Source organism: Saccopteryx bilineata, chromosome 11 (genome assembly GCF_036850765.1).
Source record: "Saccopteryx bilineata isolate mSacBil1 chromosome 11, mSacBil1_pri_phased_curated, whole genome shotgun sequence".
Lineage (NCBI taxonomy): Eukaryota > Metazoa > Chordata > Mammalia > Chiroptera > Emballonuridae > Saccopteryx > Saccopteryx bilineata.
The window spans coordinates 13408951-13427143 of NC_089500.1; the positions used below are offsets into that span (position 1 = coordinate 13408951).

The following is an 18193-nucleotide window of genomic DNA, read 5'->3' on the forward strand; positions in this document are numbered from 1 at the left end:
TTGTCTCTGTAGCTTTTGTCTCTTTCTCTCTCTCTTTTTCCGAAACTGTACTTTTATGTTTGTCAACCCTTGTTCCCCATTTTATACTGATTCAAGGACAGTAGATGAGATCATGAATACCATTTGTACTTCCAGTTGTGAAATACTATAAAAAATTTAAAATTGGATTTGGGTTCCATTTTTTTCTTTTACGCTTACATTTAGCTCTGACATGATTTGTTCAATAATCCCAACAACTATCATCTTTTTTATCTTCACATCAAACCCATAGCTGCAGCTCCCATCACCAGCTCATACCTCCAAAATAAGATGAGGCATTAACAGCATAGCTTCTCTCCACACACGTTCTGCAAGGGCGGGCCCACGCTTCCTCAGCAGTGAGAGGACAGCCCGTCACCATGCATTTTCCTGGCTCTCTGTGTGCTGTTGGACTCACACTTGTTCTGGCTTATTCACTGATTCATTCAATCATTCAACAACACTCACCAAATTTTCTTTAAACATTTTCATTTTTGTGCAAGATGACTAGCCTAAAAGTTGTCTTTTGGATTTTTATATTTTAAGATACTTCTTCCAACCTAGTTCAGAACAACTCTTCCATGAGAGATTCCTATGATTTCCAAGTAAATAGAAATGCACGTCAAACCTGGCTGGCCTTGTACCACATAGAGCCCTCCAAGTCCTCAGCCACCAAATGTACTTGTCATGTAATCTGGGCTGCAGGTGTCTCCTTGTCACCTTGCAGGTGAAGTCTCTTCCTTGTCTGTGCAACTAGTTTATAATCTACACCAAGAGGGGCTTATAACGCATGTAAACTAGGGACCCCCAGGTGGTCTAATCTCTGCATGTTTGCATTTAAAATATCCAATAACTGCACATAACTGGAAATGCAATTCAAGTCTTTGTTAAAGAACGCCAAAATGATCCAATTCATCATCACAGAGCAAAACTGCTTAAAATCCTCTCTTGACTCTGTCTGGCTCAGGCTACCCCACATGTCCCCAGAGCTCTTCAAACTTCTCTCCCAGCCTATGCACTCTGTCCCACACTCAGTTCTTCCTTCCTTTTTGATGCTAACATTACAACTTCTTCAACTTAACCACTTTTTCTACCCTTCATGTGTGGTAGTTAAACCTCAGGTCTAGGCAGAAAGTGGCTTCCTGCACACACTCTTTCTGAGGAAGGGAAGTGCATTCTCCTAAATTAATCTTTTTTAACGTTGATATTCAGAGAGGATTTTTGGGGGAGAGGGAGGGATCTCCTATAAGGGTGGTTTGGGAATGCTTTGATGCTTTCAAGGACTGAAAACAGAACATCTACAAAGAACATCTCGAGATTAAGGAAATGCTGTGGGGACACCAGGAGCAGCAGGCGTGGCCTCAGGGGGCAGGACTAGCAGGCATCTGTGGGCAGAATATCCCGCAGGAGGCATCTGCCAGGCAGGGCCAGCTTCCTGGGCCCACAATCTGTGCCTTTTCACAGACAGGTCCCAACGCTTAGTTTAATGCTCCACTATTGCTGTATATCTTAGTCCTAGTTGAACAAGAAGCTCCTTATATTCATCTCGAACCAGCCCCTGCAAATTATGTCACCAGTCCTGAGCAGAGGCCAAGGTCCTGAAACATTGTTCACCACCCCTCCCCCCGTCCTCGTTCCCTCTATGACCACTCACTGCCCACTCATCAGGAGGTTGTCAGGTGCTGGTGAAACCTTGAATCATTGTCAGGGAGTTTGTGTCGGGCCAGCTGTTTCTCAGGGTACGTGGGACCACCTGGAAAAGTGAGAGAGATGAGAGAGGGACTGCTTTTGAATGGTTCACAGGCTGTTACACCCCTATAGAGAGAGGTTTACCTTTCTATGATACAGCTGAGGCTGTTTAGACAAAGCCTCTTCCACCAAGAGCTCAGCTAGCTCAGGCTTCTGTGTTAGGACTCTCGGTTCCCCTGGAGTCCCCATTCATAGCTTCTGAGGGCTCCTTTCCTGCTCCTGGTCCTGCTAAACGTGTCCTGCTGTGGGGTGGGCTTTCCTTTCCCTGAGCTCTATAGTGGCATGTGAGAACCCGGCTCTGGACAGAGTGAGATGTTATTTCCAGGCTTGGGGCTCTACGCAGGCTCGGTTTAGCAGAGCGGTCCTAGCACTGTGCTGGCTGGAGGACAGGGTTGAAAGGGTCCCCTGGGTTCAGACAGAACTGGTTCTCAGGGCTGCCCCCTGTCTGTGAGCACTGTGCACTGCGCAGCTCCAGGGGTACCTTGCACACTTAGGTGGCCTTCTGCACAGCCATGCTTACTGGGAAATCTAGCTGTCACTGCCTTTCCGGTCACTTGTTTAGTGCATGTGGAGCAGTACTTTCTCAATTTCAGAACCCATCCCACCTGGGGATTCCTTTGCATTTCATCAAATCCTCCTTTTTTGGAGGTGAGTAGGCATTTGTCCTTTTTGAGTCCAATGGGAAAAGACTTTGAGGAGAGAGAGAAAGAGAAATGAGAGGCGGTGCCCCAACAGTAGCACACGCAGTTGTCTTCCTTGTCAGTCTGTGCTCTGGGTGTTCTGTGGTCCTTTAGGACTGGGGCGGTGGCAGGGGGGGGGGTTCTCAACCAGGGAGGCCCTGACATTATTGATTGTTACCTCTTGGGGGAAGGGTTGCCACTGACATCTAGTGGGTTGAAGCAGGGATTTGGCTCAACATCCTACAATTCACAGGACAAACCCCCAAAATGAAGTGTCTGTCCCGCGTGTCAGCAGTGGTATGGGTGAGAAAGCCTGGCAAAGTGTCACCAGTGAAAGGGGTTCTTATCCACAACCCCCAAAATAGACATCAAGAGAAGAGGCGAAACAGATTCAAAAGAAGAGGTTTATTGAAAACAAGGGGGAGGGAAAGGAGAAAGAGAGGGAGCACGCACGAATGACAGCACGGCTTCCAAACTGCGTCCTGCCTGGCTTACCCAGGGCCGGGTCTGCATGCAGGGGCAGAGCGGAGCTCTGTGCTTCCCAGGTCCCCCAGGGCTCGGATCCCCTGGCGCAGGCGCAGGTGCAGGGCAGAGCTCTTTGGGAGTGCCTGGGGGGAAACTCCTCTAGGAGAGGCTTGAGAAATAACTGAAGAGCGCCCCCATCCATTTAAGCCAGACTCAGCCTCTCTCACGAGGTCTTCCCACCTGCCCACTGGTGTGAGCCCCAACCCAGCCTGGAATAAGCCACAGAGGGCAGTGCCATGCTCCCCCTCCATTTCCCAGACTCCTGGGAAAGCCAACGAAGTCCCAGAACAAATGGTGATGCTGGGGTTTTTATTTTTCAGAGTCACATGGCATGAGAGGATGGCAGACTCCGGAGGGCCCCAGAGGCGCACGCTTTGTTTTTTATCAACGTTGCTCTCCCAGAAAGTTCCTGAGAAGTCAGACACTGTGCTTCGCTGCATAATATCTGGTAACCATCACTCTCTAATCCTCTGAAATCTCCCTGCTGAACAGGTTTTTTTGTTTGTTTCTTTCTTTCTTTTTGGCTCACAAAGGCATGCCTGAAACATCACTTGGGAAAATCACCTGGGAAGTTTCTCCTAAGTAGCCAGTTGAGCAATGAAACCTTCTCAGCTTTTCTTTCTGAAAGATTTCTTCCAGTCTGTTTCTGGAGCCATTTCAGTGACCGCCACTTCATGGGATGGCTCTCCCACATGGGTTAGCCATGTGGGTCCCAGATGATCCGCTCTTCATTTTCTGTGGTGCGTGGGAATGGCATGAATAGCTTCCCTTCAGACAATTCGTCCAACTCTTCTTCCATTGTTCTTTTGTTGATCTCCCCAAACTGGTGAGATTCACGTCCCCATGGCTTCCCTCCTTCAGGTGCATGGGAGTGGGCAGGGAAAGGTTCCAGCCCCTGAAGAAGAAGCAGGGGCCTGGAATTCTCCCTGGACGGGAGACTCACCCCAGGCCAACTCACAATGGGTGGCCCCAGAGGTGACAAAGAGTTATTATTAAAAGAAAATAGAAGTGAAATAATTGAGTAGAAAAGTGGAAGCTGGTACCTTGTACAGGTTTTTATTTTCTTAGATGATGGCTCTACCCCTGAAAACACAGAGGCCCCAGGAGTGTTCTGTGGGGGCAGACAGGATATCCTTCTTCCCCTGATGCCTTTTTCTCAGTCCAGAGAGAAGAGCCAGCCCCTTACAAGGCAGCACTTCCTCAGCTGAAGTTGTGATAAAATCTGGCCTTCTGCCTGGATGCTGGAGGGAAGAATGTGCGCTCAGGCGCCCTGAGCCCAGAGCTGAGCCCCCTCTTTCTCGAGGTTTGTCCCTAGGCCATTCAGATGGAGGGACAGGTACTGCTCCGCTACTGAGCCTTCAGAGTAGGGCCGCTGTGTCTTCCCAGGAAGCCCCAGGGTTTGGATGTGCCCTCAACTTGACGACCTGTACCCCACACACATTAGCCAGGTTCTTGGGAAATGTTGGAGGGGGCTCTCCATCTGTGACCTGCAGGTAGGCTTTAAAAACAAGGGTAGGATTTTCGGGGGAGGTTTCCAGCAAATGGAGGGAAGAAAAGAGAACCACCCACAAAGTACAAGATACCACTTCCCCGTGTGAGTCTCATTTCTGGCTGATTATTCAGATCTGTACCACACAAATGGAAAAAACCAGTCAGCCGCAGAGGAGCTGGGAGAATCGTTCAGTCCTCATCGGTCTGAATGAAACACTGGAGTCCAGGGCCCAGCTCACACATAACTCACATACTTTCTTCAAAAAATGGTCACAAACACACAGCCAAAAAAGCAATGAAATGCTTCCTAAAAGGAATCTAATAAAACAGACTCAAGGGGGGAACACAGGCTGGTAAGAAGAGGCAGAAATGAATTAGGATCCGCCACCCCCGGGATGGCTTCTCAGGAAAGGTAATTCTTGGTGGTTTAGTCATTTGACTGAAAGAGACATGTCCTTGCACATAGGTCTGTCTGCTCCTGGCTCCAGGGACCAATTGCTCAGGCGCCCAGCAAAGGAGGAGGCAAAGGGGAAACCCGGGTTGCCTCCCAGCACATTCATGGTGTCGGCACAAAGGTAGTCTAGCTGGGACACCCCAAGTTAGGTGAGACAGGGACAGGGAGCGAGCACGGGCTCTGATCATCTTCGGGTCCCTCCGTGGTACGGGTCTCAGAGGAACATGGAGTTCTCTTAGTGGTCTCCGCGGTTGCTTGCAAAAACCATGAGATAAATAAGACAGAAAACACAAGGATGTTCCTAGGATGGATGGAGAAGGGTGTATTTTTTCCAAATACCAGGTTTTCTTCCTGTGTAGATAGCACATTTCATGCACTTTCAGTGACATGGAAGCTACTGAGAAAGCTTTGGGACGCCCTGGAAACCTTCCTGCCCCGTCACAAGGGGGGGGGGGGGATAAAAACCCAAGTTGTAAATGGAATTCCTAGGAGCTTTGCCAGATTAACTTACTTCTGGCTAATGATCACCAGGGCAAGACGAACCCCTTCTGATGGAGAAAGCATGGGTCACTGTCTGTGATGACATCGGTCACACACGCACAGGACCTGCCTGGGAAACCTCCATTTCAGACTCCTTCAGCCTCAGAGGACCTGGCACCTGCTAATCTGCCTGTTCTTCTCTCTTTTATACCATACTCCACACTCACCTCTAAGCACTGTTCAAGTATAACTCCCATGCAAATATGAAATGAACACTTCAAAACAAATTTTTTTTCCAACTCTCTCAATAAAGGGAATCAGAAAGTGTTAAGACCTGGTCAAACCACATTTGAGGAATTAGGTATTTATAGACAATTTAATAAAGAAACATTAGGTTAAGATTGCTTGGTTCGGTAAAACACTGGTTCATGTCCTCTAGGGCAATCAACCATAACTTATGGGCTTATCTTCTCTGTCAGACAGAGATTTGCAGCTCTACTGGATAAAAATCTGTAAATTTACATATAACTTCACTGTATCTGGGAATTTTAATCAATAGGAATTATTGAATGAAACTAAGTGCGTTCCCCTAGAGAATTCTTAGATGGATCTTTGCCCTCATGTGACACTGAAAGAAGAGACTATCCACATTTTTGCCTTATTTCGAAGTTTTAGATAATTTTTTTTACTAATTCCTTGAGGTTAGAGACAGCATTGTTCATTTTGTATGCCCTACCCCACCCCACCCCAACATAGCACCATGGTGGGCAGATAACATGCCCTACAGGGCTTATCCAATGATGTATTCTTATTAATGAGAGGGAGGTTTTCCCGGTCCCCGACTGATTGATCCACCATGCCCATCCCTATTGCTTAGTACCCCTTCTTGGTCATAGCTTTATGGTTTTCTTTTGTAAAATACTTAATAAGAATATTCTTATTTCTGTATCATCAGGTCAGCCCAAGCCAGAGGTAACTTGGTATAAAAATGGCCGAACCATAGAGGAGGGCAGCATTGTTTCCAGTTATGAATTCTTCGAGAATCAGTATATTCATGTGTTACATCTCTATTGGTAAGTAAGTGGATGAGCCTCTGTTGACTAAGATCCCGGTGTCCTGTCATGTGCTGGTTACTAAGAGGCAAGGCCAGAGGTGGCTCTTGTTGGTTTTTCGAGTCCTAAGCTTAGATGCCATTGTCTGGCATCAGCATAGGTGTCCAGCAATGGGCCAGTGAGGATCTGCCTGGTAACTAATCTCGCCCCCTTCTTTGCTGCCATTGATGGAATTACAACTTGAGGTAGAATGTTATTCAGGGTGGTGCAGCCATTTTCATTCATTACACGAGTTTTTCATTTCATCCCCTCTCTGGCAAGTTAAGAAGCACCACAGCATTTCAGCATTGTCATCCAGGCTTTCTTGTGCAAGACGGGAAGGAGGAAGTGACTAAGCATGAGCCCACAGCAAACTGGTGATGGACTTACTTTAGGTCCAGAGAAGTGGTTTCTAATTCCTTTTTGTTCCCCCAAGAACTAGTTGGATTAAATCAGGAAGCTCCATGTGTGACGTAGAGAAAATGAGAACTGCTCTGCTTGAAGCTGGGTGGGAGTCTGTGTTCTTGGTCCCCACTGCTTCCGAATTGGCCTCGATGTCCTTTATGGGGTCTTTGGGGAGCCTGAGGGTTCTGCGGAACATGGTGTGACAGTGACTGGTGAGCCTGGGCATGTGCCAATAGCCTTGGATCTGAGAATAACAGAGGAAGACTTGGGTCTGAATTCTGACTCTGCCGTTTTCTGGCTGTGTAAGCTTGGCCAGTTGTTTAACCTTTCCAAATCTCAGTTGTTCCATACAGAAAAGGGTGGCTTAGAAAGTGAAATGATCTAAGGCTTGTAAAAGGCTTGTTGAGTAGTAGTAGTAGTTCAAGAAACACGACCTTTCTCATGTCCTCATCCACTCTTTTTGTTCAACTGGTTTACAGTATATATGACCTTATATTCGAGACATCCATTTATGCATCTAATATTTAATACTTTAAATAATATTCATCAAGCCTCTATTCTATGGCAGCCATGTTGTTTAATTCTAGGGAAAGAGGTAAGCAACATAAATATTGTCCATGCCCTCATTCCACCTCAAGTTCAGCATGGAAGACCAGTGAATAAGCCACACCATCTTCCCCTCTCACTTCAAGGCACTGGGAGACAGCCCACCTGCCATTTGCTGCGTCTTCATCCACGGATTGAATTTTCCTGCTGCTTCTTTCCAGTTTTTCCAAGGCCTTTCCCTCTCTCCTCTTCACCCTCATCAACTTAGAATCCACCTCTGTGGTTCACAGGCGATTTAGTCACCCATGGTCCTGCCCAGCCTCAAAATTCCTCCTCTCCTCTCTGCAGGCCTCCTTTGAGGTGTTTGGGGTGTTTATCATCAGGAGTGATGGATAGTTCAGTTGACTCTGGGCCTCCTAGGGACAGGAATCCTCTCTGTTTCACAGTAATACATTTCCCAGGGCCTAGTATAGTGTTCACAAAATAAATATTTGTTAAAAGGATGGTGAGTAGATGGCTATGTGTATAGTTGTTGTTTTTGTTCGTTTAGATCGGCGTAGGCAAACTTTTTCTATAAAGAGCTAGAAAGTAAACATTTTAGGCTTCGGATGCCATATGGTCTCTGTCACAACTACTCAGTGCTGCCATTGTAAAAGCAGCTATAGACAATATGTTTGTTTTGTTTTTTTAAAGTGTGGCTGTGTTCCAATAAAACTTTATTGACAGAAACAGGTGGGGGCCAGATTTGGCCTATGAACTATAGTTTGTCACCCTCTAGTCTAGATGGCAGATCCATGGGGATCTATATTCTGTACTTTTTCTGAGCATTCAATACATTTTTAAAATTAATTTTCATCTCACACTAAGATGAAATATTATATTTTTTTAGTCAGAAGAGAAGCTGTTACTGACAGAATGCCATTTAAGAATAAAGATTTGCTATGAATGTTATTTGTTGTTTAACAGGACCAGGAAAGTAGACCAAATGAATGTTTGTAGGATCACAAGGAGTTAAGGGACAGAAAAATGAAAGGCCATGATGAAACCCCAGTGGCAGGTTAAAATGGGAGAGACACAGACAGGACACTGGAAGGAAAACTTAGGAAGGGAACTTGTGCTACGAAAGGGGCAGGGGGTCCTCGTTCTCTGCTCTGAAGTCCAGTAGGGCAGCGGTTGATGTAAAAATAAAGATTTCCTGTGGGAGAACGCACTCCTTCCAAACTCCCAGCCCGCTATTTTGAAAAGTAGCCCATCTGCTTGGAAAAGCATTCAGACCCGATGCAAAAACTTATGAATGGTAGGCATAGGATAAAAGATGACAGTTGCATTTTCTGCTTAGTAGTAAACGCGCTGGGTGCTAAAGATCTTTGAACCCTCTGACTTTTTATACCAGTAGTTTTGAACTACAGCTGCCCCTTAGTGTCTCCTGGGGAGCTTTTAAAGTCCACTAATGCTTGGCCTTCACCTTGGACCAAGTCAGTCCGAGCCCTGCTGCTCCCAATGTGTTGCCTGAGATGAAAAATGCTTTATATCTAAAACATTCACCTGCCAAGTAGTTTGACGTCTACCGGTCTGTGAAATGCTGCTTAGGAAAATGAATGGCGTTTTGTGCAAATGTCTGTCAGAGATGAAAAGCTTGTTGTTAGTTATATTAGCTTCACGTTTTCTTGCAATTGTCAATCCACCATACACTAGCAGATTAGCTCACAGTCCCTCAAAGAAAGGTAGTTTCCTTTACCTGAATTTATGTGTTGGGTCTCCAAATGGTGTTCTTAGATACGTGACAGCTGGGTCTGTCTTCCCCAAGGGCTTTTTCTGGTTTAACAATTAACCTGCAGTTCTGTTTGGAGGCCAGGAGCCCTACTGCCACATTTACGGACCTTCTGACCTTCCCTCCTCCATGGCATGGAACAGTGTACTTGGGCAAAGTGCGGGCTTGGAGGAGGTTGGTTAGTGCTGTTGCGACCTTTACATGTCCACAGGTCAAGTGTGCTTGGCAGGCAAGAGGAACGGAAAGCCAAGAAAGCATTCCAAGGGAAGGAAACATTGAAAACAGTTGTTTTGCACTGTTAATGTGAAAAAAAATTTTTTTTCAGTAGTTGTGGGATTGGGAGGAGAGGAGGAAAATGCAAACAGCTGGTTTCTACCTCACAGTGAAAGCGGGCTGCGAGGTGGTATGTACATGGGGGACTGGGGTTCCCAATGAACACAATGTAAAGAGAGGCAGCAAAGCAACAGATAGAATCCGTCTGGGAACCCACACCTTGAGAGAGACACTCTGTTCTGCAGCAAGGAGGCCCTGTGGATGGCCACAATCATGTCCCGCTATGCTGAGAGGAACCCAGATTACTGGTGGGGTGGGAGGCAGGGAAAGGGCGGGCGAGTGGAGGGGGGTAGCTCAGCCCTGACATTGCTGGGCTGAAAATGCCTGCTTTCTCCTGAGTGTCTAATGTCTCACTGCTGTTACCCCTTCAGAGAGACCTTCCCGAATCACCTTCTATAAAACAATTCAGCACTCATCTCATGGTACTTTTCTATATAATATTCCTTTTTTTTTTTTTTTTAGTGAGAGAGACAGAGAAATGAACAGACAGGGACAGACAGACAGGAAGGGAGAGATATAAGAAGCATCAATTCATCTTAGTTGTTCATTGATTGCTTTCTGATATGTGCCTTGATCGGGCAGTGGGGGGGGGGTGCTACAGCAGAGTGAGTGACCCCTTGCTTAAGCCAGTGACCTTGGGCTCAAGCCAGTGGCCATGGGGTCATGTCTATGATCTCACACTCAAGCCAACAACCCTGCGCTCAAGCCGGATGAGCCCACACTCAAGCCAGTGACCTTGGGGTTTTGCATCTGGGTCTTCTGTGTCCCAGGCCGACGCTCTATCCACTGCACCACTGCCTGGTCAGGATATAATATTCTTTTATCTGGTTTCCATCTGTCTCCCCCAAAGCTCCATGATACTGCTGTTTCCCCAAGTACCTAGAGTGACGGGCACATAGCATGCGTTCAGTAGATATTGGTTGCATTAAGTTAGTGATTTCTGCTTCATTTGTGTTCTCTCTTTGTTAAAAATGTCAACTCCTTGGGGGAAGGGACTGAGGTTTCTATTATTTTGTATCCTCACAGCCTCATGTGTTCGGAAATGATAAAATTCTCCAGGTCCTTCCTTGAAGGCAACACTGTCCCTGTTGTGCTCTGCCACTAATTAGATGTGTGGCCTAAAGCAAGTCAGTTAACCTTTCTGTGCTTCAGTTTCTTCCTCAGTAAAATGAGTTTTTGTGATTTAAACAAGATTATTGTGCAAAATGATTGGCAAGGTGTGCACATTAGCCTGCGACAAACATTCGTTGTCATTGGTCAGTAGTTAGTATCACTTTACTACCCACTCCCCGAAAGCATTTTGCCCTCAGAATTACTCTGTTCTAGCCTATTCTACCAGTTGTGTTTGGAGCTGGACTAATTTTACATGCATGGTGTTGATGCAAATGTCAGAACAAATGGAGAACTTTCAAGACAAGAAGGAAATGGATATTGGACATGACAGTTGTAACCCAGACCCAAGTGTTGAGGCTGTTTAGTCACATGTGTTTGTATCTGAAACCCCATTTTGGATGGCTTTTGGAAGGTGGGAACTGTGATCCCAGTGAAGTCTCAGCCTTCTCAGGTATTCTTCATATCTGGGTGAACAGACAGACCCAGGATCCTGGGGTACAGTCCTGAAGCCACTCTGGTCTCTAATGGGCAGGGAGTTGTTCATAAGTGAGTATCATCTGAGCCAAAGACTTTGGCCCCTGGAGGGGCCATCAGCCTCTTTCTACACACCATCACTCAGGCATCTAAAAGACTAGAGTTGTTGGTGGTGAATGAGGCTGGGAAAATAGGTGTAGGTGAGTCAGCTACAAATAAAACACCTCCATTCCCGGAAGGAGCCCCTCAAGGTACACATCCTGCTACAGGTGGAACTGTCATTATCAAAACTCACTTCCAAAGGACAGGAGATTGTTTCCACCATTGAGAGCAAAAATCGGAATCTAAATTGTCTGGATTTAAACCCCAGATTTTCCTCATCTGCGCTGTATCATCTTGAGCAAGTCACTTAACCCCTCTGTGTCTCAGTTCCTCATCTGCAAAATGGGGATAATGACAGTACGTGGCACCTGCTTTATGGGGTTGGTGTGGGGATTAAGCCAACACATACAAAGACTTCAGAATACATTATACACGATATTTTTGCACTTTGAACGTGTTCCTAGCACTGACCTGATTAGAACTGGGACAATCCGGAGGTAAGAAAGGGGGCTCAGTTTGACAACATTCTCCCTCTCTGCTATTTCCTTCTTGGAAGCTAAAATATAATTGATGTGTTTGATCAAGGAATCAATGGGTAGAAATAAAGATGACCGTATCTTGCTGTGTCTTGGCTAAGACAGAAAAGGCATTTCATCCAAGGTTGGAAAGCATTTTGTGAACTTGGTGTTCCCGTGATCTTAAGTATGTGTAATAAGTCTTAAGGATGACTGATAGAACTTCCTGGCACCAAGAAGGCCTCTGTGTCCCCAGCACAGAGCCCAGGCGACGTCACTTTCCTGAATGGACCCAGCAGACGGGAGTCCTGGCCACTCCTCAGACCAGCCTGCGTGAGTCCTGAGGGTGTGACATTGCTCATCACCATGCCTGCTCACCCAGAGGGCACCAGGGGGTGGGGGCAAGGCAGAGCTGGAACAAGATGGTCCAGCGAAGAAGACAAAGAGGGACACAGCTAGCATTATGGCTCTGACGACAGAGCAGGCGGCTTTGCAAAGAAAAGTCCTCGGGTCTGGCTTTGTGCATTTCTGCCCCCTCCTTCCTGCCACAGTTTAGCAAATAGCTTTTTTTTTTTTTTAAAAAAAAAAAAAAGCAAAACCAGGCCCTAGCCGGGTGGCTCAGTGAGTACAGTGTTGTCCCCCTGTGCACCAAGGTCACTAGTTCAATCCTCGGTCAGGGCACATACAAGAAGCAATTGATGAGTGCTGGGGCAATTGGAGAAATGGGGCAACTGAGCGGAACAGTGAGTTGATGCTTCTCTCTCTCTCTCTCTCTCTTTCTCTCCCTCCCTCCCTCCCTCCCTCCCTTCCTCCCCCTCTGTTGCACTCTCAATCAAAAGGAAAAGAAAAAAAGCAAAACCAACTCAAATACCCACAGAGTGGCTTATGGGGTCAGCTTGTTAGGCATGGACTGGGAACTCAGCTCAAATTGGGCAGCAATCAAGGGACAGCTGAATCTTTTTCTGGGAATGTAACAGAGGGACTTGCCCTCTGTGTAGACACTTGGAGTCAGAGCTGGAAGTGGCTGAACACCTTGCCACTTGAACTTGATTCAGACCAGCAGCGTCATCCCCGGGAGCTAGTTAGAGTCTAGGCTCCCAACCCCAGCCCTGACCTAGCCAGTCAGTTTCTGAGTTTTAACAAAATGCCAGGCAATTTGTGAGCATGAGAAGCCTGGCTCTAAGGATTTTTTGAGAGGAGAAGCAGGTTTGGATAGAAAAATCAAGTTTGGCTGGGTGTTTCAGAAATTAGCAGCACTAGTCCTTCGGAATTCTAAGCCAACTTGCTTTTGCAAAAGAGCTCTGGGTCCTCTGGCCAGGTCTGGCAGTGCGTTGCTCGCTGTCCCACAGTCAGGATGCCGTGACCTTCACAAATGGAGTTATAATTTAATTTAGGAGCTTTTCTAATGTCACAATGTCCCTTGAGACTCCTGAAGACAGACTGGGACACAAGGCCAGCTTGGTGGCCGGTTGGAAGGAGGGGTCGGGGATGGTGACTGTCTCAAGCTACCCTTGAGTTTTCTTTTGATAAGAGGGGTCTGTCGTCTTTTAACTAAGCCTGAGGGGAACAATGACAAAGAATTTTTTTTCCTTTCTGAAGTCATTTTGCTCGTTACTTGTTTAAAAACTGTCTGGTCAGCCTGTATTGCTCCCAGAGGCTCAAAAAGCTGTCAGGAGCTCAGGGTTTTTGTCTTGATACAGAGCCAGGGACTCACGTTCTACAGACACATGCCCGGACAAAGGTCTCCCCTCTCTCGTCACCTCTCTGCTTCCCTACCTCCCTCACTACCTACAGGCGCTGACATTCCTTTAGCTTTGGCTGTCCATTAGAGTCATCCGGGGAGCTTAAAAAATACCCATGGCAAAGCCCTTCACCCCACGATGCTGCTTAATTGTTTCTTTTTTATCTTGGTGGGGCCCTGGCACTGATATTTTTCCCTTTTAAAAATAGACTTCATGGCCCTGGCCAGTTGGCTCAGCGGTAGTGCGTCGGCCTGGTGTGCGGGGTACCCGGGTTCGATTCCCGGCCAGGGCACATAGGAGAAGCGCCCATTTGCTTCTCCACCCCCCCTTCCTCTCTGTCTCTTCCCCTCCCGCAGCCGAGGCTCCATTGGAGCAAAGATGGCCCGGGCGCTGGGGATGGCTCCTTGGCCTCTGCCCCAGGCGCTAGAGTGGCTCTGGTCGCGGCAGAGCGACGCCCCGGAGGGGCAGAGCATCGCCCCCTGGTGGGCAGAGCGTTGCCCCTGGTGGGCGTGCCGGGTGGATCCCGGTAGGGTGCATGCGGGAGTTTGTCTGACTGTCTCTCCCCGTTTCCAGCTTCAGAAAAAAAAAAAATAGACTTCATTGTGTAGACTAAGTTAGGTTCTCAACAAAATTGAGCAGAAAGTCTAGTTTTTATACAATGTGCCCTCCCTCCCTGACGGACCCCCAATATCAAGATCGCCTACCAGAGTGGGACGTTTGTTACAACTGGTGAACCTTCACTGACCTGTCACGATCGCCCAAAGACCATGGTTTGCATCTGGCCACGCTGTTGGTGGTGTACACTCCACGGGTCTGGACCAGTGTTTCATGACACAGAACCACCGATATAGTCTCCAATGGACTAGCTTCACTGCCCTGACAATCCTCCAGCACCGGCCATGGTTTTTTTTTGTTGTTGTTGTTGTTGTTGTTGTTGTATTTTTCTGAAGCTGGAAACGGGGAGAGACAGTCAGACAGACTCCTGCATGCGCCCGACCAGGATCCACCCACCAGGGGTGATGCTCTGCCCACCAGGGGGCGATGCTCTGCCCCTCCGGGGTGTCACTCTGTTGCGACCAGAGCCACTCTAGCGCCTGGGGCAGAGGCCAAGGAGCCATCCCCAGCGCATGGGCCATCTTTGCTCCAATGGAGCCTTGGCTGCGGGAGGAGAAGAGAGAGACAGAGAGGAAGGAGGGGGGGCGTGGAGAAGCAAATGGGCGCTTCTCCTGTGTGCCCTGGCTGGGAATCGAACCCGGATCCCCCGCACGCCAGGCCGATGCTCTACCGCTGAGCCAACCGGCCAGGGCCCCGGTCATGTTTAAAAGCACTTAAGTGAGTCTAACGTTCAGCCAGGGCTGAGAACTACTGATTTAGTGCTCACTGAGTTTCCAGTCTTGCTTTAAGCACTGTATAGGAATTAACTCTCCTACCCCTCATGTCACCTCTGGTGTAGGTACCATTCTTGTCCCAAGCCGTTTGGCAACTTGTCCAATGTCACACAATGACGGGTAGTGTGTGAACCCAGGTTGGCTTGCTGAGTGTCTGTCCCTTAACCACGAGGCCACACTGGTTTTGCAGTCGGCCTCTCCAAGCTGCTCAGAACTGGGCTTGGGTCAAGAAGCACAGTAGACTGTCCCCTGCAGCTGGCTCACTTGCCATGCTCCCAAGCAGAACACTGGGCCTTCCAGCCCAGAGTCCCTGTCCCCTAGGACCCTCCCCTAGCAGCTCTGCCTTCTGTGACTCCCCACGCCAGCTCATTTCTTTACTGTCCCTTACACGTGACCTGCTGGTTCCAGCTCTGGTACATCAGCCCGAGATGCACCGCCCCCCTTCTTCCCAACCTGCCAAAGTTTAATCCTTCCCCGCTGGGCTCCAGTTCCAAGCTCCTGGCTTCATTCCCTGAAGAGCCAGGCCTCCTTGACCTCCCCTCTCCTTGCCAGAGAGGCACTCTCTGCCTTAGCTGGCCCTTTTTGAATTCAATGGCAAAACTGGCACTCCCCTAGGGAAAGAACAAAACTTCACACCGCCAATGTCTTGTCTTCCTTCCCAAGCCCCACACCCAGGCTTAGATAGTGGGGGGTCCCACGGGACATGTGAGGGAATGGGGTGTCCCTGCTCAGCCAGAGGCTGCAGGCCACGTCAGCTCCCCTGGACACTGAGCAAATGCGGCGAGCGTCTCACAGAAGGATTTCCACTCGTCGCTGGCTGCTCTGGCCTGCTTCCCAGTGAACTGGAGACTGAGGTCCAAACCCTCCACTCTGCGAGGGACAATCTTCCTCGATCTGGGCCCTGCCCACCTGCTGGTGGGTGACCGTGCCTCCTGATTTGCCTGGGTCAGCCTCAGTTTCCCTGGCCACACTTTCTGCCTGTGGTCTTGATACAAGAATCACTCTCTTCTCACTCACTAAGGCATCTTGTTTAAACAGTAAATAAAGCAGTTGCCCTCTCTTTCAGCTCACCACCGCCCCAGGTCCCAAATGAAAAAATGGTTTAATGTTGCCTGTGAGGGCCTGGCTGTTGCTTCTGCCCAGAATGAATGAGCGCCCCGTCCCCAACCTCGGGCACCTGCCAGCCTTCCGGACAAAAGCCGGCCCTGGATTTCCGAGGCCAGCTGCAGCTTCTCGGGTCCAGGTGTCCTTTCTCACGTGCCCCTCACCTGCATCTCCGGGGTGATCCGTACTGGGAGGCACTGAGCACAGTGGCCCGTAGTGAAGCTGTGTACTGATACGCTTCCCTTGCTGGACGGGGAGCTTCAGAGGCAGGGCCTCGGAATTCCCCATCTTTCCCCTCTACACAGTGGCTAACAGGGCCGCACACGTGGTAGACATTTCTCACAGTATTTTTCTTAGCTGTATAACTTGAGACAGTCCTATTCTCTCTGAGCCTTAGTTCCAACATCTGTGAAATAAACCCCCTCTGCACTGGTCAGGGTCTCACCAGGAAGACGAAAGCCATTTAAAGCGTTCAGTGCAGGGTTCCCCGGGTGATTGAGCCAAACGGGGGGCACTGAGGTCCCCCGAGATTAGCATCAGTAGGAGGACACCTTCTCCTGGGCTACAGTGAGAAGGGAAGCAGCAGAACGACTAGTTTTGGGTCACCGGTCCTGGGACAGAAGTCTGAACCCTGGACCCGTCCGGTAGGACCTTAAGCTGTGGAAGAGGTGCGGCCACTAGAAATGCCACCTGGGGCTGGCCTTGCCCTTCTTCCCAGCCTCCTGCCTCCTGTGACTTGGGTCAGATGCAGCAGTAAGCCAGTGGTCCTGGGAGTGAGACATGGGGTGAAGGGGTCAGCCCCCCAATACAGAGCAGAAGAGAGGAGGGTGCAGGAAGGGCAAGGGGCGGGCAGGCCTGGGAGCGGCACAGCAGTCCAGATGTGTGCTTCCATCCCTCTAATTGCCTGAACAACCGAATCCATTGGTAAGTGTGTGAGGAACCTTCTCATCACTGCTGAAACGTAGCTAGCTGCTGGTAGAAAATAAGATCAGGAAATTCTGTGTTTCCAGCCTTAGCTTTCTTCCATCTCTGTAACCAACAACGCTTTGGGGTATGAAAAACCTAGGCCTTTCTTATCTTTTTGGTTATTCTGAATAACTCAGTTACTATACTTGATAGCGGCAGTTAGTAAGTCGTAACAGACAGACACAGCGTAAGGAGACACTGACCTTTACCTGGTGCCACGGCCATGGCAAGGACACGGATATCATCACGGGAGTATTTATTGAGTTGAGCCCTCTCCCCCCTCCCTGCTGCATGGAAGGCAAGGCTCAGAAAATTCACAGCCACGTGGGGCGGGGGTTGGGGGAGGACCTCAGAGGCCTCTTCACCCCTGCTTTCCTGGCCGCATGGGTGAAGACAACAGACATTTCTGCCCCAGATCTTGCTTTCTTCCACTGGAAAGTGGAATATATAAAAAACTAGACTAATATCTGAACCCCAGAGAGGATTCCGAATCTTACCTCCTGCCACAGAGGGCTCTCCTATGAACTGTGTCTTCAGGGAGCCTGGCCAGATCGCACAGCTCCAGCAACTTCAATATTGTCGGGAGAGTTTTCTGGGGAGCAGAGAAACGACCTTCAGGGAACGAAAGGAAGAATAGCTCCGTGAGCCAGGAGTCCACTTTTCAGTCGCACGGGAGTAACCCATTTTGTTTGTGCCAGTGGAACCGTAAATAAAAAGATGTATGAAATAACAAATGTGAAAACATAACACCCTTGGGGTATTATGAGGACGAGGATGGTTGGAATGTAGAGATTTAAAAGTATATCCATTTCTATAGGTTTATTGCTCCGGTAGCTGGAGAAAAAAATTGATATCTTGTCTTCTTTTTGCACTTGTTAATTTCTGTTCCCCAAGCCCTCATCTTTATCTTCTTATTTTATAGGCTTATCTGTCCTGTGGGTATTTTCCCTATGCTCTTTGCTCTCACCCACATTTATCAGCCTTGTTCCCAAGGCACAAGACCATCTTAGGTAGGTGGGCTCCCCGGGAACTTCTAGGGTCTGCATGCCTCCTGCCACACTGGTGGAGCCCGAGCACAGTGAAACCGCAGAGACTCGTGTATGGAGCATCAGGTAGGAATATCAGGGAGGGTAGAACTCAGGCACAGGTCTTCTCTTTCTTTCTAAGTCAGGAAATTGAGGCCCCAAGAGATTAAGTCACTTAGCACAGGACTGACCTACAAGGTTCTCTCAGAAATTAAGATTCT

The 18193-nt window shown here is 48.5% G+C and overlaps 1 protein-coding gene across 1 annotated transcript in view; it reads left to right on the forward strand.

The window, feature by feature from the left end:
* ALPK2 (alpha kinase 2) overlaps positions 1-18193 on the forward strand; it is a 101759-nt gene that overhangs the window by 11526 nt on the left and 72040 nt on the right. The window contains exons 2-3 of the mRNA XM_066246821.1: positions 3293-3420; positions 6353-6470. Coding sequence (XP_066102918.1) covers positions 3312-3420; positions 6353-6470 — 227 coding nt within the window. The 5' untranslated portion in view covers positions 3293-3311. The remainder of the gene's footprint in view (positions 1-3292; positions 3421-6352; positions 6471-18193) is intronic.